The sequence below is a fragment of the Passer domesticus genome, chromosome 5 (genome assembly GCF_036417665.1).
Source record: "Passer domesticus isolate bPasDom1 chromosome 5, bPasDom1.hap1, whole genome shotgun sequence".
NCBI lineage: Eukaryota > Metazoa > Chordata > Aves > Passeriformes > Passeridae > Passer > Passer domesticus.
This window is the reverse complement of record NC_087478.1, coordinates 12,593,690-12,618,036: the sequence shown is the minus strand read 5'-3', so window position 1 is coordinate 12,618,036 and position 24,347 is coordinate 12,593,690. Positions and strand designations below refer to the sequence as shown.

At 40.5% G+C, this 24,347-nt stretch overlaps 1 protein-coding gene and 2 long non-coding RNA genes across 3 annotated transcripts in view; 2 read left to right on the top strand and 1 right to left on the bottom strand.

Annotated features, from left to right (window-relative positions):
• LOC135301694 (uncharacterized) overlaps window positions 1–8,701 on the top strand; it is a 31,428-nt gene extending 22,727 nt beyond the window's left edge. The window contains exon 2 of the long non-coding RNA XR_010363439.1: window positions 7,362–8,701. This is a non-coding gene — a long non-coding RNA (uncharacterized LOC135301694). The remainder of the gene's footprint in view (window positions 1–7,361) is intronic.
• CDHR3 (cadherin related family member 3) overlaps window positions 1–19,636 on the bottom strand; it is a 34,524-nt gene extending 14,888 nt beyond the window's left edge. The window contains 13 exon segments of the mRNA XM_064422011.1: window positions 438–536; window positions 695–794; window positions 1,594–1,659; window positions 1,662–1,700; window positions 2,262–2,430; window positions 2,729–2,918; window positions 4,223–4,371; window positions 8,372–8,476; window positions 8,581–8,675; window positions 9,642–9,727; window positions 12,056–12,224; window positions 16,562–16,764; window positions 19,489–19,636. Of these exon segments, the coding sequence (XP_064278081.1) occupies window positions 438–536; window positions 695–794; window positions 1,594–1,659; window positions 1,662–1,700; window positions 2,262–2,430; window positions 2,729–2,918; window positions 4,223–4,371; window positions 8,372–8,476; window positions 8,581–8,675; window positions 9,642–9,727; window positions 12,056–12,224; window positions 16,562–16,764; window positions 19,489–19,558 (1,540 nt within the window). The 5' untranslated portion in view covers window positions 19,559–19,636.
• A 686-nt stretch (window positions 19,637–20,322) lies between these two features.
• On the top strand, window positions 20,323–23,531 carry LOC135301695 (uncharacterized). Its single transcript, XR_010363440.1, has 3 exons — window positions 20,323–20,728; window positions 21,029–21,401; window positions 22,761–23,531. It is a non-coding gene; the product is annotated as an uncharacterized LOC135301695 (long non-coding RNA).
• Window positions 23,532–24,347: the final 816 nt, after the last annotated feature.

Sequence of the window (24,347 nt, the reverse complement as noted above, 5' to 3'; positions counted from 1 at the left end):
TAGCAGCAAATACCAAAACACAGGAGGGTGTAGAGAATGTCAGCAGAAGTGCTCCACAGCTGGGCCAAGGGAGTCCTCACTCATCTGTGTCAGCCTGTAAAGGGTTCTGTGCACCACCACAGTCCCTCCAAAAGGCTAATTTAGCACGAGCAGAAAGACAGTCTAAAACAAGACATCTGAGTTCAGCTTCTGGCACTGCCACAGATTTCTTGTGCAATTGCTGAATTTGTCTGTGTCTCAGCTTCCATCTGTACAATTGGAGTTTTTGCCAGTTTAGTCTATTTAAGGGTAGTAGGTGGTTGTATGGTGGAGGCCCTATTTGAACTGGAACTTTGAGCCATTTGCCTCATTTACATATGCGAAAATTCATTTGGAGCAAAAAGGCACTTAACACCGTGGCAACATTACTTCTATCATTTAGGTGCTACTTACTGTACCTTTAGTAATTTCTGAAACACTAAATACATAAGATAAATTACGGAAGACTGGAAAAAATTCATTCACTGGCTTTATCCTGATGTAAATGTAGATGATATCTGGAAATATAACAGAAGATTAAATCAGAAGATTAAATCATAGTTAAGTATGGCTGTGAAATTTTCTCATACATATATTCAAAATACATATGGTATTCCTCTCTCCATGATGTTACAGCACAGAAAACTATCAAAAAAAATGTAAAAGGGATACTTGCTTGAGTACTTAGGATAGGCAGTATCTTGCACCCTGACAGTCAAAGTATAAACTTCAACTCCTGGATTAGCTGGGTTTTCTAGATCAATAGTTCCAGTCATCTAAATAGAAAGGAACATAATCATATTTACACCTCCACACATTAAGTCACGGTACACATGATGACAATTACTCTTTTCAGAATTCTGTAAGTATGATTTACCCCTTGGATATACAGAACTGTTCTATAGGAATAACACAGACTAATAGTCAATTCCAGGATTGAATTCCAGGCTTTTTCTACATGCTCACTCTTCTGCCAACAAAATTTCTTCCCCTTTAGAGTAGATAGTTTAATCATTTGGACAATAAGGTCTTGACCTTTTACCTAGTCAAACCAAAGCTTGTGTAATGAGCTGGCTATTTATGCTGCCCTTTCTTGGCTCAACAAGGATCTGTGACTGCTGACAGTAATAGCTTGAGCTATTACCTGAGCTCATGCTTGCAGACATTAAAAAAAAAAAGGTATCAGGTCCAGACGTGAGTGTTTGCCCAGGAACCAAGTTGTTACTAAATGGCAGCTCACACAGATTTAAATCCTAATCTGAGCTCTCTACCTTGCTGTGGAAGCCTCATAAACTTTGGGGCAGGGGGATTAACACACAGGCATCCACTGCTGGTTGTCTCTTCAGGGAGGTTCCTGGAGGAGCAGGTTACTTGGTGTAGTCTGTTATATTGTACATGCACACGGCTTAAAGGCTTGACAACAATCTTATCCTGTGCAGGAAGGAAAATGCTTTTTATGTTGGCAGATGAAGCAGCTAAGGGCAGTTATTATTGACAGGGAAACCTCAGTTCTAAAATTAAAGTAAACCACACAAAATCATTTAGCTGCTCCTGTAACACTCTTGTCTTTTAGACAGAATGCCTATATTCTCTTGTTTCCCTTTTTCTGTAGTTGCCCACAGTTTTTTGGTTTTTTAAAAGAAAAAACAACCATCATTGCACATGTCCAGGAACTGGTGGGGCTCCGGCCAATGCCAGTTTGCCAGCAGCTATCAGCATAAGGAATCCATATTTTGACATGTAAAATCACAGAAGTGCAAATCCCACCACACTTTTGTGAAAATTTGCCACTCAAAGTGATTTTACGATTCTGACCAGTTACTGAGTTACTGAGTGTGAGATTTCTCAAGTATTTAAATTCTTCATGCTGAATAGCAAGGATCCTCCACAGTCTGTCATGAGTAAATGGGTATGAAATGGCATCAAATTTCTCTGTTTATCCATATCAAAGTTGGTGCTTCACACTGCCTAAAAAAGAATATTTTTTTAATCATATCTAGCACATTTATTTAAAACTGAAGAAAACACTCTCTGTTCACTAATTCTGTAGAATCCTTAGAAAGCATCCTATCTTGGGGTATATAGTTCACAACCAGTCAAAACAGTCATTCTGCAGATCACACCTACTGTGAAATGTATTACAGTAATTTTTTTCTTGTACAATAAATTTTAAAAATCCCTTTTAATATTTCATGTTGACTTCTCTAATGGGGTAATCTAACATAAAGCCACAAATGACTGACCACAAGTCTTCCAGACACATTGGACTCCAGAGCAAAGTAATTGCTTCCAAAATCAGATAATCCAGTGAAAATAAATTGGTTGTTTGATGGATCAGCATCAATATCTTTACAGTAATTTCTGAGATCAACAAGAAATGTCCCAGGAGCTGTATTTTCATTTTCTTCTTTCCTGTTTAAAACAAACACATTTCCCGTCAAAGCAACTTATATTTCTCCTTTTGAACTCTTCATTTATCACAGGCCAAAACATTGATTTATTTTTTAAGTGAAACCCATCTAAATATGCAACCATGGAGGAAGCAACCCAGACACTGACCCATGTGCTGTGATGGACAACAGCCCTGTACAATGGGCAGGCTGATGACAAATGTCCACTTGAGTGTCCAGCTGTGGGTCTGGGGATGTGCCCTGGTCTGCACACAGGCCTGGGGCAGCAAGGCAGCCAAGGCAAGGACGAGACTCCATACCTGAAGGCAGAAGGATTGCATTCTGGGGGGTTGTCATTGACATCAGCAATAACAACAGTGATCTCCATTTCTCTGGCATGGCCACTGCTGGGGCCATCCTCCACCCGGACCGTCAGTGAGATGTTGGGATGCAGCCGCAGCGGAAGCGCATCCCGGTCGATTCTCCCGGCCACCTGCACCACTCCAGTTGCTGTCAGAGAGCATCCAGAATCTGACAAACAGTCATGGTGTACATGCAAGAGGGCAGGACAGCTCAACAGACAGATAGCAGAAAAAAATCTTCTGTTCTGTGCAAATCATGGCTGGTCTTGTTATTTTTTTAAGTGATGCAAAATGGCTCTGAACATTCTGAGTAAGATTAATGGCTAGATACCGTTGCTGAAAAATATGCCTTAGGAGGCCTCAGCAGAGGGTTTGTAAACATTTAGGTTTCTCTTACTCTCAAGCCTCTAGTGCAAGCCAGAGTTGAGTGCATTCACAGAGCATCAAGGACAACAAGCTGCTAATGCCTGTGCTGTCCTGGCTCCCTAGCTAGTAAAACAGCTTCTCTTTCCACTTTTATCATTCAAGCATCTGTCAGCACCTCCAAATCTACTCACACATCAACAGAGATGTGACAGACTGTGCCAAGTGCTCTGGTCAGCTGCTCACTTAATATTTTTTTTTTTCACTTCTGTTAGCCTTTGTCAAAAATAGAAGATTTTGATGGCACAGTACTATTCCCAGAGCACAAAGGAGTTTAAAGAACAGTGCATACGTGCTCCACATTTTGGAGTGTAATGAGGAGGAAGGTGGCAATACAAGGCCAAAGGGCTTAGGGAATCCAAAGCATTTTTGGATCATCCTGATCCCCCACGGCACCGTGTTGGGTGGCACTTCTTACAACTGTGATAAACAGCTCTAAAGCAATAGCAGAAAAAGAACAAAGCTGTCACGGAATGCCAGCCCTGGAGGAAAAACCCCTGGGGTACAGATGTGCAGACCTCTGAGAGCATGAAGAAGATAGGATCACCACGAGAAAGAGGACTCCTTTGGATGGCCTTGCCTGAGGAGGGTCATGAATGGAACAATGAACTTGAGGTGTAGATTTGCTGAGCACCTCAGTGCTAGAGAGGATTTCAGACAGGAGGGAGAACACCACAGTCTAACTGCCTGCAGATTTTTCAGGAGCCCCAGAAGGGTCACTGCAGTCCTCAAAGATTAAAAATAAATCAGCAACCTTGCTTCCACCCAAGCAACCATCACCCTCCAGCTACAAGTCAGTATTTGTCAAGAAGTCACCTTTGGTCTACTTTCTTCAAGATATCTTATCAAGTCTTGGTCAGCTGACCAACGAATTTCACCCTAATAAGGGACTGAGCATTCCTTATTGCTATAGGGAACCACTAAATAAAATAAGTCTATTTAAAACTAAGGCAAAATAATTTCTCCAAAGTAGATAGTCTTTTTTTATTATTTTTCAGCTGTCAGAAGTCACATTCTTGTTTGTCTGACCTGGATTTATGGAAAAGTGTCTGTTAGATGACTGGATGCTGTAGAAAAGTCTGCTGGGGGAATCTTCATCATCAGGATCTTTAGCTGTTATATTGGCAACAATGGTGCCTGGGCTTTGTTCCTCTGGAATCCTGTAGATTCTTTGTTTTCTACAAGATAAAATTCAGCAAAGCATGCATCTTGTTTGTAAGGGCAGCTGATTACAGACTTAGCTGAGAAGCCAACTGTAGCAGCAGAGCCATGGCACTGCTGGGCTCAGAGATGGCTATGTGGATAAATATCCCAGGCATTGGTTCTGCCAGATGGACATGTAGCAGTAACTGAACTGGCATGTGCTCATGAAGCATGACACAGCCACACAAGAAAGTGTTCTTCCTCTGCAACATTTCCACAGTAAAAGCAATTTGACTTTCACAGGACCACGGAAGCTGAAGAGGTAGGAGGTCATTAAGTCATGCCATCCATCTCCCTAAAGAGCAGCCAGTTCATAAAGCCATTTCCTTTAATTCCCTTGTTTTGCAAGAGAAAAGCAAAAATTAAATAAGTAATGTAGTTAATCATCTTTTGGAATTAATGCTAGAGCCTTCTGGGGGGGCAATAGTATTACAGAAAAACTGAATTGTCGCTGCAGTAGGCAAAGGCAGGAAGGAGCACTCTTCTGGGTGCCTAACAGATGAACATGCCTCAAACTCCCAGCAGCATCTGTCTATCTGATGCATTTTACTTCAGGAAAATGGTTCTCTACTGCCACTGGTTGGTATGCCAGTGCTCCCAGATTTCCCATGAATTGAATTTTATAGGTCAGACATGGCCTGGCAGGCAATTGTGCAGGTTTGCTTACAGTGGTTGCAGTTTGATGTTCACATGGGTACTCAGGTGGACAATTTCAGTACTTGTAGCACATGTGAAAATAGGCATGGGCCAGGACAAAAATGGTGCAAGGAATTTCAGAAGACGGATTTATATTACTGAAACACACAGGAACTCACAGACAGCTCCTAATTCTAGAACTCAAAGGGAGTTGAAGGTCCTCAAGAATTCAAAAAACATTAGAAGTGTTTTTCAAAACTAAATACTTTTTGCACTTTTAAAACATCCTATGTCACCACTTAGGTAACTGACTGGTCTGTAGTTCCCAGCACAGGAAGACACGAGTCCTTTGCTGTTCTCTGAAGAATGGGGCACTAAGCAATTGGAGCAGAGAATTGCAGACACAGAACAGAAGATTCCACACCTCAAGATCTCCACTTGCAATTTTAAAAATGGTTATGAAGACATACTATCTCCAACTGTTCTGTCGGTTCATATGAAAAGAGGCAAGCACACAGCAGAGAAATCACATGGGGTTTTCCCAGTAAAAGCACCTAACTTACAGCCAGAAGAAAACAAGGAGGTTATGAAGCCTGCTGTGTCAGTTGTTTTTATTAAGTTTCTAGTCTTGGCATTGAATCCCTTCCTTCCTTGTTCTCCTGCTGCTTCCAGAGTAATGCAGAAAGAAACAGATCCCACTCGCTCCCACAGCTCTAAGTGGTTTTGGCCCAAAGTAGGAAACTCCCTAAGCCCACTGGACCCCCAACCCCAACCTCTCTGTGAACAGCAAACTCACCAGAGCTCCACCCTCACAGCCTTACCAGCCCTTCCACAACCTGGTCCTTGTCCCATCCCCACTAGATATTTTGGGAAGAAGTGGAGCATTATTGAGCACACCCCATAGCACAAAGCACCAGAACAGCTGGGGAGGAGCTGGGGCCACCCTTCCTACACAGCTATGTCTGGGATGTGTCCTGTTGTCCATCTGTCTGCCACCTGCCAGTGGCTTTTTACAGGACGGTTCAAGGAGACCTTTTAGTCACTGTAATGTAATTGAAAGGAAGCATATGCTTGTTTCCTTGTCTTCTCCTTTGTTTTCCTCACTCCACAAGTTTTCCATTGATTTTAACAGCAACAATTTCAAAAGGCTGAATGCCAACGTGGTGTTGTGAACACCAAAACCAGATGTGCTTGCATATACTATGGGAACAATTAAAAAAGACCCTTTGAAAATCTGTTCTTGACAGCTATGATTTGGGTAAAATAAAGGAGGCTTGCCAGATCCTCAAGTTTCCCCAGCTCTTACCCCAGCACTAATTACTACAGTGTCAGGCAGTACTCAGCCCCAGCATGCAGCTCACATTGTAGCAGGGGACAGGCCATACATGTGCATATTAAGGATAGATCATTAAGTGCAATTTAATTTAAAAGCCTTTACAAACTGAGCTTCTTTTTTTGATCTGTAGTGTCAGTCTAAAAGGGGGAAGATTCAAACAAATACCATACTCTATTTCTGCCATATGAGTCTTAGATGTTACAGATTCTCAAGTCACTGTAGTTTTCACTAATTCAAACAAGTAGATAAATATTTAAAAGAGCTCTTATAGCATTCCAGACACAAGGATAAATACACAGAAATGGCAAAATTAGGAGGGAATAATCAGTCTAGAACACAATGTGCAGACACTGGCACTGGGAAGAAGATTCCTTATGATGCCTTAAGTTTTAGCTTTCATGTTTTCTGTGTGTACTTTTCATGTTTTCATTGTGTACTGTGTTAGCATATAACTCTGAACTTCACATAAATGCTATCAAGTTCTCTTCACAGTTTAGTTAGACCAAACAATCCTTCTCCAGCCTGAGAACCAAGGACACCATTGTGTCCAAAAAGGATAAAAAGCAGCAAATTGAGGAGAGCAATCTGGGAGGATGGGACTTCATAACCTGAAGCTGTAATTGGACAATTAACCCCAATATGTGAATGGAATGAAACTTCTGAAAGTGTGAAAACTCATGACCAGTGGTCCATTTTGGGTATAGCCTTGGCTGGGCTCTTGTACTGCCCAAGGTGTATCCTTTGAAGGCCTTTAATGAATACCTACTTTATTCCTTTAACTCTGCCTAGCCCCTGTTCTGGGTAGCCTCCCAAGGCATCACTCCTGCTTGCAGAAATACAGTAACATGGAATGAGCTATTAACGTTCTTGTTTATTGCAGACATGAGGTTCAAGTATTAAGTAGGTAGCCAAAAAAAAGAGAGGAAAATAAAACCAGCAACAGCAACAACAATTCATGCCTATTTCTAACATTTAATTCTTTTGTTTCTTCAGATTCTTCACCCCTTTATCCATCAAGGTCCAGATCATTGGCCTCAGCCCAGGAGCCATGTATTGCTCTGGGTTGGGACAACACGCAGAAGATTGTTCCAAACAAGTGGCTGGAACCTCCTGGCATGGCCCCAGGTGCTATCCTCTCTCCACTTCTGCAGAGGTGGCAGGAGAGGAGCCATCATAAATATTCTCAGCAGGGACCTTGTAGAGTCTCACAATCGGGAGACACAATGACAGTGCCTTAAATCCCATCAGTGTCTCATGCAAGTGGCACAGATAAATCAACAACAGAGTCAGATCAACTGTAGTAATTGTCAAGCTCCTGCTTTAGAAACAGCCATCCGTTGTGCTTTTCACAACAAAACAGCCTGCTTGTAGCACATGCATATTTGTTCCTATTTTTCTAAATTCTTAGTATATCCTGACTCCATTAGTCTTCAAATGCTATTTCTGACTTGTGTGTTATGACACAATTTCCTGCTTATGACACACTAAGAGACAACAATGTTTCAAAGATCACCAGGATTGTTTACAAGTGTGTCTGGGAAGAGAAGACTGATCAAAAGGGAAACCTTTTTATGTCTAGACATCTCTGCATGAATAAACACAATTATGGTGAAATGCACACCTGCACAAGGAGCAAACTCTGTATGATTGTATTCGCACCGGGTGAAATTAATCTCCTTGTCTGAACTTGTCCACAGATCTTTGCATGGCTTTAACCTCTGTAAATGCTAACAAGTAAAACAAGCTTGTTGGGCTGTTCTTAGCATGAAGACAGAGCCTGGAAAATCTTAAACTATTAAGAATACAAATAAGAATAAATGAGTGACATTAAGACAAAGCTTTCCAGTATAAGAATAGGAATCATAGCAAAATTAAAATACTTTTTTCAGTCATATTTTGTTGTCACAGTTATTTGCCCTTATGTTAAACCCTCCCACTCATGCCAAAGCAGTAAATCTGAGAAAACACCTATATTTTGAGTGCAATGGAAATTTTTTACTCACGTGGTAAAGTAAGGCCTTTCATCATTGATGTTAATTATATTTATATGCACTGTTCTAGTTGAGTTGAGTCCATCTGGATCTGTCACTGTTATGTTTAAAAAGTAACTGTTAAATAAGAAAAACAGAACAAGAATCATTCTGTATATGTCAGAAAACATTTCTCTCAATACTATAAGATAATAGGCCATGGGAATAAAATACATTCTCACCAATGTGGATCTTTCTCATAATCAAATTCTTTTGTGGAAAAAATGTCTCCATTTTCCTTGACTGAGAATGGCACTGTTGCAGGGAGCAGTGAATACTGAAATAAAGAGAACAAGAAATTAATCTTTTTATCTTTAAACATATTTTCATTCATTCCTTGCCTTGCAGAGTAGGGAAAGTTACAGAGGGTCATGCACCACGTGAATAAGCTGCAGAAGCCACTGAGCAGAGCTGTCCAAGGTGTAACAACATTTCTTTATTTGCAGCTTCCTCTGCCTCAGATGTGTCAGGGGTTAGAAGGCACATGGACCTTGCTGCCACTGCTTCCACACACCCAGCAGAGCTGAACCCCCGAGCTCTGCTTCCCTCCCCACCAGCTGGGTTTGCCTGGGCAAAGGCTGAGGACAGACTTCAAGCTAATTGCTTTCTTGAACAGCACTAAACACAGAAGTAGCATCTTTGGGTTCAGTTCTTGAATGTGCTGTATTTTATAAAGCCAAACTAAATAAAGCAAAGATACAACATAATTCTCAGCTAACAACTTATCATTTTTCACAAGTTTTTCTGAATACCAAGAGTATTTTCAGATCAGTCAACACATTTTCATAATTGAAGGTAAGTCACAGCTTGTCCTGGGATTGTCAAAAACCTGATACTCATTTGCCTTATGATTTCCCTACTGTCTCATTTAAAAGAATTTACACTGCGATACAGAAGGTTAAAAATTTTATTTACTTTTAGTCACTCTTATCTACAAGAAACATTTTGTAAGCCTTTTTTAAATTTTAAGTTCACAATTTCTGCCGTCTCTCTAATGAACTATATCAAATTCTGCCTTCAATATCCCTTAATTTTGGAAGGCTGAGAACTTAAAATATAGCTCATGGCCAAACATTAAGGGTGCTTTTTCTTAGTTTAGTATTGAGAATATTTATTTTATTCCAGATTAAACTTTTTCCTGTGTTTCTGATAAGGAAGGAAGTTGTTCAAAGATTACGGCAATACATATTTCAGACACACCAGATTATATCATCTCTGGAGTTTTTTGTTTAATACAACTTACTTTGAGTTCTGCATTTTCAGGATCAGCCGCATCAACTTGGTAAATGCGTTCTGGAGGTGTCCTCTCCAGCACATAGATTGTCACAGCTGCATGGATGTAAGACTAAGTGTTATCTGAATAAAAGCAAGGGGCACAGCAGCAAAGAGACTGATGCACTGAAGCTGTCAGGATGTATTACTGCCTGCTGCATCTTCTCACTTCACAAGTGTAATTCCAAAATCATCACAAAGATCACAGATACTCAAAAGATAAAAAGAAACCAATTACATATCTGTAAACAGGCAACCACCACTGCAATATGAATTGTCCCTCCAAGGCAAAGGCTGCTCTTCCCTTATGGCCTATCTTGAATTGTTCACAGGTTATGGAGTAAATTGTGCATTTGGGCTACATGTGTGGGGTTTTTTACCATGCAGATGGGAAGAATACAGTCCTGTGCTATGTCCCCACCACCATCCCCTTCCTGTCCACACCCTGTGCCCTGCCAGGAGAGCTCACAGCCTTTCCTCTTCATTTCTGCTTTTCCTTTACACCTCTGAGGCAAATAAGTAGCAAATGGTCTGCACTGACTTAAATGTTTGCTTTACTAAGGCTGATAATTCAGTGCAAGGTACATTTCTTTCCATGCCAGGGATTCTCACAGCTGGGCTAGCCCATACTGGACCACTGGCAACAGGCTCATCTCTCCTTGGGCAGAGTAATTAACAGGACAACAGACCTTCAGATCACATTATTTGCTTTATGCCCTTTTGTGTCTGCTAGATCTGCTCTTTCTGGACTATTAATTTCCACTGTGACCCCTACTGACTGCTGCTCCTCGTCAGAGCAGTGGGAATCCCAGAGCAGCGTAATGAGTTGTTCCCAGAGGACAACAACATGAATACAGAGTTTAATGAGAGGGAGATGCTTCTTCATAAACAGCAAATGAGCAATTAGTGTCTAATTGTGGCTGGTACTGTTAACTAAAGCCACACAGTTAGACAGATCAGACATCTGTGCTCACCAATTTATGGCAGCTCTAGCTGAGAGTTAAGCTGATGCCTTTATTTGTAACAAGCTCCCACGTAGTGTGTTTCATGCTGTGTCGATCCCCTGAAGTGTCAGATTTAATTATTATTAGATTCCAGTGGCACCCATGATATGCAAGGCACCAGCTATACCGAGAAGATGACACAGCCTCTTCCCTGGGGGAAGCTAATTTGCTTTACAAACGAAGTATTGTATGGAATCAGGGATGTCAATGTGCTCAGGAGGCATCAGTGAGGAGGGCTGAATGTGAGCAGGCTGCTCTGAACACATGATGAACACATCCCTGAGCAGCAGGCAAAAGTCAGGCTGCAGCCAGGTTTCACTGCTCCAGTGTGGTCAGTGCAGACCTGGGGTTTAGCAGCCAGCTCTGAATACCTGCCACAAAGGGATCACAGTTTGGCATTTTCAGATTTTCTAAAACTGAATATTGAAGTAGGGTCAGTCATACAGTACTGATAGGACAGCAAGTCTTCAAACAGGCTCTCAGTCCTTTGTGAACTGAACTGTTCTGTCTGCGTGCGAACACACAATAACCAAATCATTATATTCTGATGTATCTGGTACATTTTTGCAGGTCTTCTTCATTAGTAAATAAGCAAGATAAAATCTCAGGGAGTAAGACAGTTGTTTCCCATCCTTTCTATGAATTGCAGCATCACTCACCTCAGATATAGCACAGCTTGCAAAGCCTGCACTGGCCACAGCTGCAGTCCAGGCTCTGCAGCCTCATTCCTAAGGCTCCTGCACACTCCTCCCCCTTGCACTTTTGCCCCGGTCTAAAAGTCAACAAGGCTGACATGAACTGCCCCATGTAGGAGGCAGAACTCTCTGTCTCTTTCCATTTGTAACACCATAGATCACAACCTCTGAGGTCTCACTCTTAAGACTGATTTGCAATTTCTCCTGTGAAGGTGCAAATGCAATATGCAGATATAAAACATCTGCAAAGGAAGGTTTTTGTGGTTTTCCCACAGAAATTCTTGCACATACAATATGCACTTTTTGAAATTTATCTTGCTTGTCCAAATCAGTCCAGTTTTCAACAAACTACATACTCAATGGCTATAATCCCAGAAAACTCCAATTTTCTAATCTAAAAATATGCATTTAAAGGTATTTTTTTCTCTCAATTCTTCAGCAGCTTAAAAATGGCTAAATATTTTTTTTAATTTCAAGAAGAATAAAAGGGCATATCCAGAGATGAAGCATACCAATTCTTTGTGTAAGACAAAGCTCTAATAAAAAGAGTGTCCTGTTCCTTCTTTGTTTTCCTGAATGAAAATGCCTAGACTACCTTACCTACAGGCACTTTATGAGCTCAATTTATTTTTAAGCTGAGTAATCTTTTCAAGTATTGTTCATTTCAAATTCTACCATTATCTTACTTTGAATTGCCATATTTCCTCGAAATACAGGATGTTCATTTTTGTCTGTTACTTGAATAGTCAATTTGTTAAGGTCAGTTCTTCCAGCTGTATCTTCAACAAAAATCTCCAAATCAAAACGCTTTGGCATAGTTTCATAATCCAGGACAGGGTTTCCAGTGGTAATAACCTGAAAATAAATTATTATTATTAGCACATGATGCAAGAGATGAAACTTGCAGTCCAAATGAGCTAATACAAAAAAAGAGACACTTTCAATCTGTAAAGAGTGAGCGTTTAAGATAATCTTCTACTTGTTAGCACATTTCTCATCAGTGGCAAAAATGTGACAGAAACAAACTAAAGAGACCAAAATGTTGTGTGGCTTCATGGAGTAATTCAAATATCTTTTATGTGAGGAGCAGTTTGAGGAGGAGATAGCCCTGAAGAAGCTGCCCTGCCTCACAGCTTTGTCTTCATGTTCAGGACTATGTCTTGCAGGTACATGTCTGTTTCAAGTGTTTTCCTTTCCACATCACACTCCAGGAGCGTTCAAGGTGTGATGAGACTGAGAATTCAGAGGAAGCCTTGCAAGACAGAAGGGCAGCTTCACTTTTTCTGTGAATTAGGAATATAAGGAAGAAGACCTTTTACTTGAAATAAAGAGTGTTGTAGGCAGGAGACCATATAGTCTAGCAGCTACCAGAACCTTCCTTGTGTAACCTGCATCTGGGAGAAGGCTTGCAGGAAAACCAGAGAAGAAGGTAGCTCCATGGGTACATTGTCTGAGAGAGGCATCATAATTCTTTGGGGAAAATGCTGAACAAATTGAAAAAATAACCTAGGCCATGAGTTTTGCAAGATTGATAAGGCAAAAATTTGGGGGTTTTTTTTGTTTTGGGAATTTTATTTCAAAGGCTTCCAGCTCTGCATATTGCCTCTTAACACAGAATATGGACTAGCACAAGACTGACTTTCTATGAAAAAAAGTAAAGGGCAATCATTCTGGATTTTGGATTATTCCAGAGCAACAGCAGGATGCTGTTGCCTCAGTCTTCACTGCTGAAAACAATAGATTTTCTCTTTCTTGGAAAAGAAAGGAAAAGGTGACAGTTAAGTTTTTTGCGTGGCTAACAAACTGTGAAACTTGAACACAGTAGCTGGGTGCTGTGAAAATGGAGAAGGAAAACTGTTGGGGCTCGTGAGTGTATGTGACAAGTAGCATGTCAGTGTATTTACAATACTGCAGAATAAAGGAGGCTGAAGAGCATGCACAAGGAAAACAATGAAATAAATCCTTGGGTTGAGATGAGATGCTGTGGGCCAAAGGACAAACACAAAAGTGATGTCAGCACAGTTAGAAGACAGAAGTCAAAATAGAGACAAATAACAGAGTTGGAGGGGAGTGAAGAGAAGCACAAATGTTTTGTGCCTTCTGGTACATAAAACAGCTTCTGTCTGGAACCTCATGGATCTTTTTGTTACAATACTGCAGGAGAAAATAACTGTGTCCTGGATGGTCTCCTCTCCTCCTACTGTACAGATACGAGTTTCCCATACAAGTGATGCTAACACAGAAGAAACATTCTAAAAAGATTGTCACAACAGTGGAAAGCTTGATGTTCAAAATGAATGTTTGATGGAGATCTAAATACCATAAACACATACAATGAATTCAACATTTTGAAGTGTCCAGGTCTAAGCAGAAGTTATGTGTTCTGGAGATCATCCCTCCAATTTACAGCCAAATATTTTCCTTGGTGCTGTAACTACAGCCAGACTAAATGTGTCTAAATACACATCTTCCACCCCCCTTTATAAAGGAGTTAGAAGTGAAGATGTGAATCTAAATGGTCTCTTTCTAGGTTGCCTTCGAACCTTTTTGAGTTCAGCCCACTGGTGTAGGCTGTGAGCCAGAATTCACCTTTCCTTCAGGTAGGAGCAAAGCTTACTGATAAAGGCAGGACTGCACACAACTGAAGCAGCTGTAGGCTTCATGGAAGGGGATCTAGAGTCACCCCTAAACTGTCTGTCACTCATTCCACATGAGAATTTCACTGCTCATGACTCCACCACCAATATATTCAGAAAACACCACCAAGAGCACCCAGGTAGTTTCAGGCAGCAGCACATCTTTATGCATTCCACCCATCTTCTGCTCCTGAGAACCTTCAGACAGGAGCAAGGTGAGGAGGAAGGGACAGGACTGAGATCTCAGAAACTGTTACTTTCTCAGAAGTCTCAGAATATATCAAGAAATGTGATATTGCTTTCTGCTGTTGCAACAGGACTAAATGTTCTTCATAAATACTGAAGAGCCTATCCTAGCAGGTACTTAGTAATCTCATAATTCATTCATGAAATACTGCCTTTTTCTATATCTTAACAAAGACTTTATGGCAGCAGGTAGAGCTGAGGTGTCTGGTTTTGGATCACATCACTTTTGTGAAATACTGTACAGATCTGCTATAACATAGCAAAAAGTAATTCAAAGTAGCAATCTTCATCAAATAAATTAACTGAGAACACCCATGTATTTATCCTCACTTTATGGGTTGTAATTAGAACTCCTCTGCTAATATGCAGAATTTGTATGCAGATTGCTTTATGATTTTTTCATGACTGATATTCACTGGCTCAAACTCTTTGTTCTAGTCCTCCAGGTGACTTAGGAAATATTAAAAAAATCAACAGTTCTAGAAAAACAGAAAGGTTCAGAGGCCATTCTGGTAATGTGACTGTGGTACAAAATGGATACAATCTGGTACTTTGGAAGAAGCAGTCTCCAGTCTCCAGCTTTTTTCATCTTTCTGTCACCCTCCACTGTTCTAGAACAATAATTTCTCTATCATCCTTGCCATGAAAAAAAACAAGAAGGATTTTTTGTCTATTATTTTCCCTCCATATTAACTTCTCAGTCCCACTCAATTAGCAGCAATATAAATTCTTGTGCATCATAATATAAAGATGGCATGGGATGGGAGCAAGCAGGTATATAAAAGGACTGAGGGGTATTTTTGCACCAGAAGGGATCACTTTAATTCAAAATGCCAAAATAAAGGTTAGGAAGGGATGTATCCATTTCCTTCTGAGTCTCCTTCTACACAGGAGTCAAGGAAAGAGCATGAAGCAGAGTTCAGGGAGGCTTAGGTTAGATAACAAGCAAATGTTTTTCACCCAGAAAGTGGCTGGACACTGGAACAGGCTCCCCAGAGAAGTGGTCACAGCACCAAGCCTGGCAGAGTTAAAGTGATTGGACAGTGCTTTCAGGCACATGGAGTGATTCTTGGGGTGTCCTACATAGAACCAGGAGCAGATCAGATAATCCTGAAGGAGCCCTTCCAACTCAGCATATTCCATAATTCTATGATTCTATGATCTCTTCAGCTGACCCAGTCCATGTATTTGTACAGTCCCACCCTCTGCTTCACAGGTGAAAGATGGCTTTTTTTGGGAGGTTTTTTAACCATTTCACTGACATGGCTGGGAAGCAGTAAAGAGCCATCAGAGCTGGCACATGTGAGCTTTGTACTCTGCTGGGAAGCTGGAGCATGGGAGCCACAGCAGCTTCCTGCAGGCTCATCAAATCCATGAGCCAATACACCCAGGGCCACAGCCTTTCCTTTCCCAAATTTTCTCCCAGAATCACCAGCAAAGAGAACTAGAAAAGAGCTGTTGTATCAATTGTGTGAAAACCTGAACTTCCTTGGAAACACCCAGAAAAGGATATCAAACCACCTTTTTAAGACTCTGCACCATTTCTGTCTGTATCTATTAAAGCCACCCTTCAGTGTCCCTGCTCAGGCTCAGACATACAAGCAAGTTGCAATGGGATGACAAGTTATCATGCGTCTGAACACTCATTGCCCGTGACAAATGTGAGCTAATACTTGCTGATTTATTCAACAGTGAAAATCAGCCTGAAGTCATGGAAATTGCTCTGCATTTGCCATAAGACAACAATGTGCAAAGAATAGAGACAGGTCACAGATGTGTGGAAAGGTGATAACTTCTATGTCAAGATAACTTCCTCATGTGTCACAACCTTTGTTCAGAATTAAAAATTACTTTGATCTAATTAAGCGTCATTTATTTTGGAAGTGAGACAAATTAATTTTAATTCTTGGTGAGAGCGGCCAAACAGAAGCTGTATGTGGTTTGACTAAGGCACTTTCATTTCACAGTGACTTCATACATATTAAGCTGGAAAACTTTGGATAAAACCTCAAAACAGAAGCAGATCCCCCACGTTCTTCTTCACCTCTTATTTTCTAAAAATCACATTTTTTCTATCACAGAATTAATGGAATTATTGTGATGAGTGATTTTTCCTAGATGCAATTAAAATCATAATTACTATTGCTATTCATCTGTCATATCAATTTCTGCATTTTTGAATACCACCACAGTCTGCATTTAAAATTCTTTTCTGATTAAAAGATGAGACATTGTGTACTGTCAGTGCTCAGTAATCCAGGAAACATCAGCCTACAACTGAAAATTACTCAAGTTAAACTTAAAACTCACTGTGAATTCAAGACCTCCTTTTGATACAATGCCAAAAGCTGCTGTGAGTGGATTTGAATTTACTATGGTAGGAAGAATTGCAATGCCTTCAGAAGCCAATGGAGAAACAGTCACATTAAAGTCATAGACTGCAACACCAGCTGCTGAGTTTTCTTCAACAGTGCTTGTTGCAGGTAAGCCCTTAAGCAACTGGGATCTTCTTCCTGCAGATAAAAATGAATGTAAAATCACTTTAGCTAACAAGCACACACCTTTTGTCAAGAGCTGTCATTAAGGAACACAAAATACCCTGACTTTCTTTTTACCTATGAAAGGGGGCATGCAATAGGAAATCGAGTGTTAATGGCAAAAGAATCCATCTGTTCTGTAATTCAGTCCTATAGTGTTGTAATCTAGAGTGGTCATTGTTAAAGTATTCTTTTACTGCATCATTTGCCTTCATATATGTCTTTATACAGAAGCAAAGAAGCCCAAAATGTTTCTATTTTTTCATTTTGCCCACTGTACTAATTAGTGCCTCTGTTCACTGTTACATCAAGATGTACCTTGAATCACACAGACCCAGACACTAAAGGAACAATGTTTTTTTGCAGCCTACACCATATGCAGTGCCCATTTCCTCCATTTTCCCTCTTCGAATCTTTCTGTGGCAGCTGTGTGCAAGCCCTGAGTAGTGTGAGCTCATAACAATTTCCGGGGTGGTACTGTCATGTCTCCTGCTTTGAGCAAGGAGGAGCAACTGGATTCTTTGGCGGAGCTGCTGCCCCACAAAAGCACCATGGTTCAAACCTGCATGGGAGCTGCACATTCTGGTGAGGCATCCAACAGGTTTGCACAAGCTCCTTGTTTTTCCGGACCTCTGGACTGCCCAAACCAAACTTTTTGCTTTCTCTGTCATTTAACTTCCAGATTCTGATATTTTTTACAAAGGCCTGTTGTGTTTCATCTTATGAAGAGTGTCTAGAAAACTTTAATCAGGACCACTTTTGATGCCCTGAAACAACACTTCAGTGATCTCACATCCCTGAGCCAGCAATGTGCCTCAACACCAGACTGTGGCAGGGCTGACTGTTGCTTGGGGATGGATGCTTCACTGGCTCATCCAAAACACTCTCCAAGAAATCTGGCTGTGTTTAGCCAAACTTTCTGCACACTCTGTGCCAAGAGGGAGACAGATAGCGCCCACTCAAGGGTCTGGACAGTCTCTCCATACAACAGAAATTGCTGTAGCAAAAGCCCCATGAAGTCTTTTTTTTTTCTGCGTAGTGCAAGGTGAAAAGCTGCTACAGGAACTAGTCTGAGAACATTAGAGCTGCCCAAGGCCCCTCCACAGCTGCATGGAGATTCTCATGCTCCTACACTGCAGACACAGTAGGTCCATGGGTCACTGATCCAGCTGGGATTACTCTGGCATTTATGGAAAAAATTACATTGGAGATACTCTACAGGTACAGGGTGGGATGTGGGACACTGTGAGGTGAGAACTGCCTGAAAGAGTGAATCTGAACAGGTCAATCTGACCCCCTGGTAGGACTGAGTTCAGCTGAGCTGTTACTGATTCATGCCAGCAGGAGCAAGATACAGTGAAGGACTAATTTTTATTATTGTTATTACAAATTCTGGAAAACATCATCAACAAAAATCACCCATGCAAATGAGGCTGGGCTGAGAGGGGCTTCTGGAGATACATTTCCATAAGTGGAGCTGAACTTCAAATGTAATCTCCTGTGGACAGCACTTGATGAATTCAGCTCAGTCATCAAGCCACAGTTCATTAATGGAAAACATTTATAAAAACAATGAAATAATTTACAGTATTTAGAAATGTAGAAAGGAGTTGCTATTTTTGTATTACGTCCAAAGATTGCAATAGCTGTTTATTCAGAATTTGTTTTTCTAAATCAAAAGTTCTAACTTCTTGCTCTTTTATATTAACTGAAATTTTCTTCTTTTTCCAACCAGTTTTATGAAAACTCTCCCTCCATATTCACAAATCCTTGCTTACCTCTTTATTTTGCAGAACAAAATATTTCTGAAGCAATTTAACACATTATTTATCAGAATTATCAATGACAATAATTAACAAATGATGAGTCCAAGACAAAGAAATAATGAGATAATTTTGGAAAAGTTTATGTATATTTAAGACTTATTTATCTGTGATGTGCCAGTCTTTAGAGTGTGCTTGAGTAACACCTTCAAGATTTTCTCTATCCACAACCATGCAGGTTAGAAAAATGCTATTTTTCAAAGAAAGCTGAAAGTGGCAGGCAGTGTCCTAATCACAGTTTTGGGAACATCAGGAAAACCACTAAATACTGCCAGGTTCCTGAAGGATGGCAGAACTCCTACAGTTCCTTGAGAGCAAAATGACCCTGCCGGAGCAGGTAGCTTACAGCAACACCACTGCTTCCTGTGCCATGCAGACAGCTTGAAGAACTACTAAGCTGCTTATGTAGGAAAACTCACATTGGCACATCTCTCATGTATTCACACTGATCAAAGTTAGTTATGTTATATTACAAATATTGTCTACAACTTTCTTTCTGTTTGGTCCTGTTTGGTTGATTGTTTTACTTAATCAAAGAGAAATGTTGTCAATATCTGAAAGGAGGATACTGGAGTATAATTACTAGTTATTGTTTCTTGGAGAGCTGACCTCCTTTCCCACTCCAGTGCTGTCACACTGAGCAGTGGCTATTAGAAATGAAGTGCCTCAGCCAAAAAAGAGTTTTAGCAAAGAGTCATCTTCTCTTCATTATACTGCTGCAACCACAGAGCCCAGTCTATTTCAGTAGGAAAATAATTGTTGCTTGATTTTTCCCATCTGTGTCTGATCCCTAAATATGTATTATAAAGTTCCCCAGAGAAAGTATAACAGCCAACAGTGTTCTAATTTTAGCAGCATAATGAAATCATGTTCTTACCAGATACTACTCCCAGCAAAATTAGGAAAAGGAGCATGCTCTTCATTATCTTTATGACCCTGTCCTTCATGTTCCTAGGATGCAAACTGAAAGAAGATCACAGTATGTTTTCCCCAGTTTACATCAGCTCCACCTAAATTCTTCCTCCTTTTCATGTTGTGCAGTGAGAAATGAAACAAAGGACCCGTGTCTCTAAGGGAGTTTCCAAACACTGTCAGCTTGTTTGCTTGTCAGGGAACTGCTCCTTGCTGACACTTCACTCACAGCCCTGGTCTGTACTTGGGAAAACAGTCATTAATTGTCCTTTCACTATAATCATCTTATTCAATGGAGCATTATGAAGAGAATCTAGTATGTTTTAAATCTGGAAATACCATGCTGCTTTCACCACTCTGGCAATGAGGTGCTCTCTTCACTCGCCAGAATCAAATACTCATTTTTTTTACCCAAACCAAGAACCTGAAGTTTTCTTGGTTTTCTGACTACCAGAGAATCACTCAGAACACACATGCTGTATACTTGGAGGTGAGGCATGTGTACATGGTGAAGTTTGTACATGATGCAACTTTGCTGTAGCTGTCTCAGGAACACCATGGGCCCCCACAGAAGTGCACTGGTTCCCTTAGACTAGGCGTTTAACTTGCTAGCCCACAATACAACAAACTTTTTTTTTTTAACTAAGGACAGTCCTGGTGTTATTTCATGGAGCATAGCAGAGAAGCGACACAAATACTGGAACTGGGTGCAATACAGGTGCATTAGAATTGACTCACAGAATAATTTAGCCTGGAAGGAACCTCTGGAGGTCACCTAGCCAAATATCCTGCTCAAAGCAGGCTTAATTAAATCAGGCTGCTCAGGGATTCATCTAGTTGATTCTCAACACTTCTGCACAAACTTAGCAGCTCTGCTAAGAGGCAGAATTTTGAGATTCAGATTTAACACAGCTGCGGAGAAACCCGACTGATTTGTGATCTAAGCTGGCATCTCTAGATGTGGTTTGACCTCCGTGGTTGTCCCACTGAAAGCTTCTGTGTTTTGTGTAGCATGAGCATGTTAATTGAGCCTGCTGAAGATGAGCAGCCAGTTTAACACCAGAGCAGGCACTGCCTGTGCCTGCTGCATTCACACTCAGGCTGTGGTACCTATGTGGCCCAGAGAACTCTGCTGACACAATGGACCTGGAAAAGATGCATCAGTAAAGCCTGCTGATTGGAACTGAACCCTACTTACATGTCAGGTACTGATTTGAGGAATCATGAGAAATCCTCATTTTATGGCTAATCTGCATCTATTTTAAAGTGCTTCTAGGACCTTGTAACTGTTTAAAGTGGATGTGGCCACATGGTACCATTTGGGAGCACAACTTGTAGTACCGAGGAAGCTGATCTTCCTTTGTCCCATGAAATGTGTGCCTAGACTTCACATTAGTAAAAAAAGTGTATGGCAAATCTCACTCTCAAATGACCTAGTTATGCTGATAATAGTGTAAATATATTTACTTTGTCAAAAAATTCTAACCTCTCTTTTTACCTACCAGGTCTTTGCCTATCCCTTCATATGCATTTCCTGAGTTCACAAAGAAGATTTTGGTGTGACTGGACACCTCACAAAGATGGGGTCTGTGTGCACAGGCATGAATCAGGCTTGTACAATGTGATGCCTTCTACAGTGATCTTCTACTAATTACCAGAACACTGTAAAACTGCTGCTAGATTTATTTTCTCCTTTTAGTAGTAATGTGTAATCTATCCCAATCTAAGGCTGTTTCTTTAAGTCTTGAAAAAACCATAGACATCTGAGATAAGTTTCAAAGTCTTTCAGATACATTTCTAAATTTTCCTCATTTAATGAGGGATAGGACTGATTCCATCCTGTGCTCTGGATAGCTAAGCCTTCTCCAGAACTCAGAGGTCACAGTTTCATCCTTTATTTTCTTTTTTTCTTTTTTGGCTGGGATTTGGTGGGGAGGAGGGGGATTTGGTCTTGGTATGGCTTGAGGTGTTTTTTGTTCCTATAAATATATTTTTCTTCTTCATTTTGGTCCTCTTTCTGACAATGTACACAGATCTACTTTCAGTGAGGATTCAAAGTCCATAAATATAAACCAGACATTATTTATGATACTATAGAGAGATACAGGAGACATGTATGGGAAAGGCATCAGGATAGCTTGAAATGTTATCCTGTCCCCAACTTCACCTGGAAATGTAATGGGTAATTGTTTCAGGTACTAAGTGAATACCCGTGGAGTAGTTAATTTCTGCTTTCCCTCTAAATATGTCTCTGGGGCTTTCAGGTAGTTCCTGTTAGGCCTCATGGTTCAAGGATGTTGTGAGGAGACTGCAAAGGTGACCATGGAGATGAGGGGAGAGCCAAGCAAGCATGCAGGAAGGGGAGTGTGGAGAGCAGCTCACATGGGTGGGGTGAGGGTGAGCAGAAAGGGCTCTGGCTCCTTCCTCTTCCTTGAGTCACTTCCAGTAGGTCTCATCACTTTCCTTAGATCCCTCATTTCTTATATTCCTCCAAGTGGATTTCAGTGGCTCTCTGATTCAACCTGCCAGGTTGTGAGGCATGAAGTGAAAGGGTAGCCAGAATTAAAAGAGAGCCTAGAAGAGGTTGAAAAACAAGTAGAGAAAAGTATACAAGCTGGTTAGGAACAGGTGAATTAGGAAAAGGTGAGCAAGGCAGAAATTCACTAGCAAGTCTGGCAACAGCAGCACTTACACTACAAAGAGGTCAGGAATGAGCTTCCTGGGAATATAAAGCAACTAGATGAAGAGAGGTCAAGGCAGCACAAGCAAGAATACAGCTAGGGAGTTTTCAGGCAAAATAGAGGGAAGATTAATTCTGGAGCAAATGAAGAGACAAAAGAAAAGTTTTTGTAATTCTCTGGTTTTCAAGATGATTTGCAACTTTATTTGGGTGCTTTGGAGCAAAATAAAATGCACTTCTGAAAAAAATTGTCATCTGGATAATGGGGTAAAGTGGAGAATATGAGAAAGATGTAACATCTTTCAAGAGATTAAAGAATCCAAGTTCCAAGGAAAAGATGGGAGTATGATAGAATGCACTGGTCTGTGCTGAAAACAAGTCCCCCCATTACTCCAGCAGTTATACACTCAAGAAATGAAAGCATTTGCCAGAGAAGAAGGAATCCTGAGAGTCTGTCATTTGCAACAAAGAATTTGAGCACTTATTTTAGGACACTGGAGTGTCCTAAAAGTTAGCAGAGATTGTTCTGATCTTCCCATTCCCTCTGCTTCATCTAGACAAGTGTGGTCTGAGGCAGACAGATGATTACAAGGATATGAATTCAAGAAAGCTCCAGAGGTACCTGAATGCTCCAAATATAAAGGTCAAGTAACAACAGCAAAGCCGCACAGAAACTCCAGAAAAGACAGAGGTCTTAGTCCAACTCCCAAGCTCAATCACGACAACTGTAAGACAACATGACTGCAAAAAACACATTGTTGCTAAATATTTTTCTCTTTAAGAAGTTGTTGTGCTGCTTAAAAATACTACATTTTCTTCTGATTAAACAAAACATGGAAGTCAGTGATAACAAGTTTTAATATCCATTCACCCAAGCAGAAGTAGATGTTACCAGCAAGTATTCTGTGTTTTGTGATTTGAGATGAATAATGTGTTGTGGCATAGAACATTTGGTGCCTGCAAGAAATTGTGTCACTTGACCATACCAAATACGTTTAACACTTGAATTTTAATCATATCTTCCAAGCCAAGTTCTAGTGCCATTAAAGATACATTGGAAAATGTGTTGAGGCCAATGAAGTTTTCTTTCTGCATCTACTGGTTGTTGGATGGGGGTCTGAACCCATGCAGCAATACTTTGTACCTCGTGATACAGCATTTACTGCATATTACATGTTTGTTATTGTAATTGCTTGGCCACCTGAGCTGTTTGGTAAATATATAAACCAGGCTGTGAATAGCAACAGATGCAAGAGCAACAAGAAAGAATGCTCTGGGAAAATATGGGCACACAAACTCTAAGGTTTCTATGTACACAGTGTGATGCACTTCATTCAGTCAAATATTTTATTATATCATCAAGAATTACTTAAACAGGCCTTTGTATCATGAAATATTAAAAACCTTCCCTGTTTTATCAGCAAAAGACATTTGATTATTTTTGCAAAAGCAACCTCGCAGTTTAGCACACATTAAATATTTTCTATTGACTTTGAAAAAACCACCCACAGAAAAGTGTGCAACTAACAGAAAAGGGCACGGCTGGGCACAGAGTGAGGGCTCAGGTGGGGGAGTTTCACATGGAGATAGGTGGGTTTTTGTACATAAGTTCCTCCATCCTTTGAACAAGAGGAGTGAGAATAATTCACTACTTCCTAACAGTGTGAAATTTTATTTGTTTACGGTTTCAAGAACTTGGAGATCTTCAGCTGGGCTCTGTGGCTCTCCAGGGACCTGAAGAGGGGTGTGGTATGTAAGGAGGGACATTTCATTCTCTACTTTTGTTTTAGAGTACTTAATCATTGGAAAATCATTATAGTGATTGTGGTCTCACAAAAATCAATGACAAGCCTGGTTTTGAAAGGAGCAATTTCAGTAGACCTGGACCTTGATAAAATGATACAAATGAAAAAAAAAAAATCCTCATCACTCAAAGGATAGACAATATTCATTGCTGGCCCTTTTCCTTGTTTTTCTCTGCTGACTAGAGGAAACCTTTAGATATATCACACAGGGAAAGGGTTAAATTCAACTGGGTACAGACACACAATTACTTTTTTACAGTTGCTGAGTTTAGATTATGCTGATATTTTGTGAGAACAAACATGAGTGGAAAAAATAATCCACTTACAATTGACATAAGG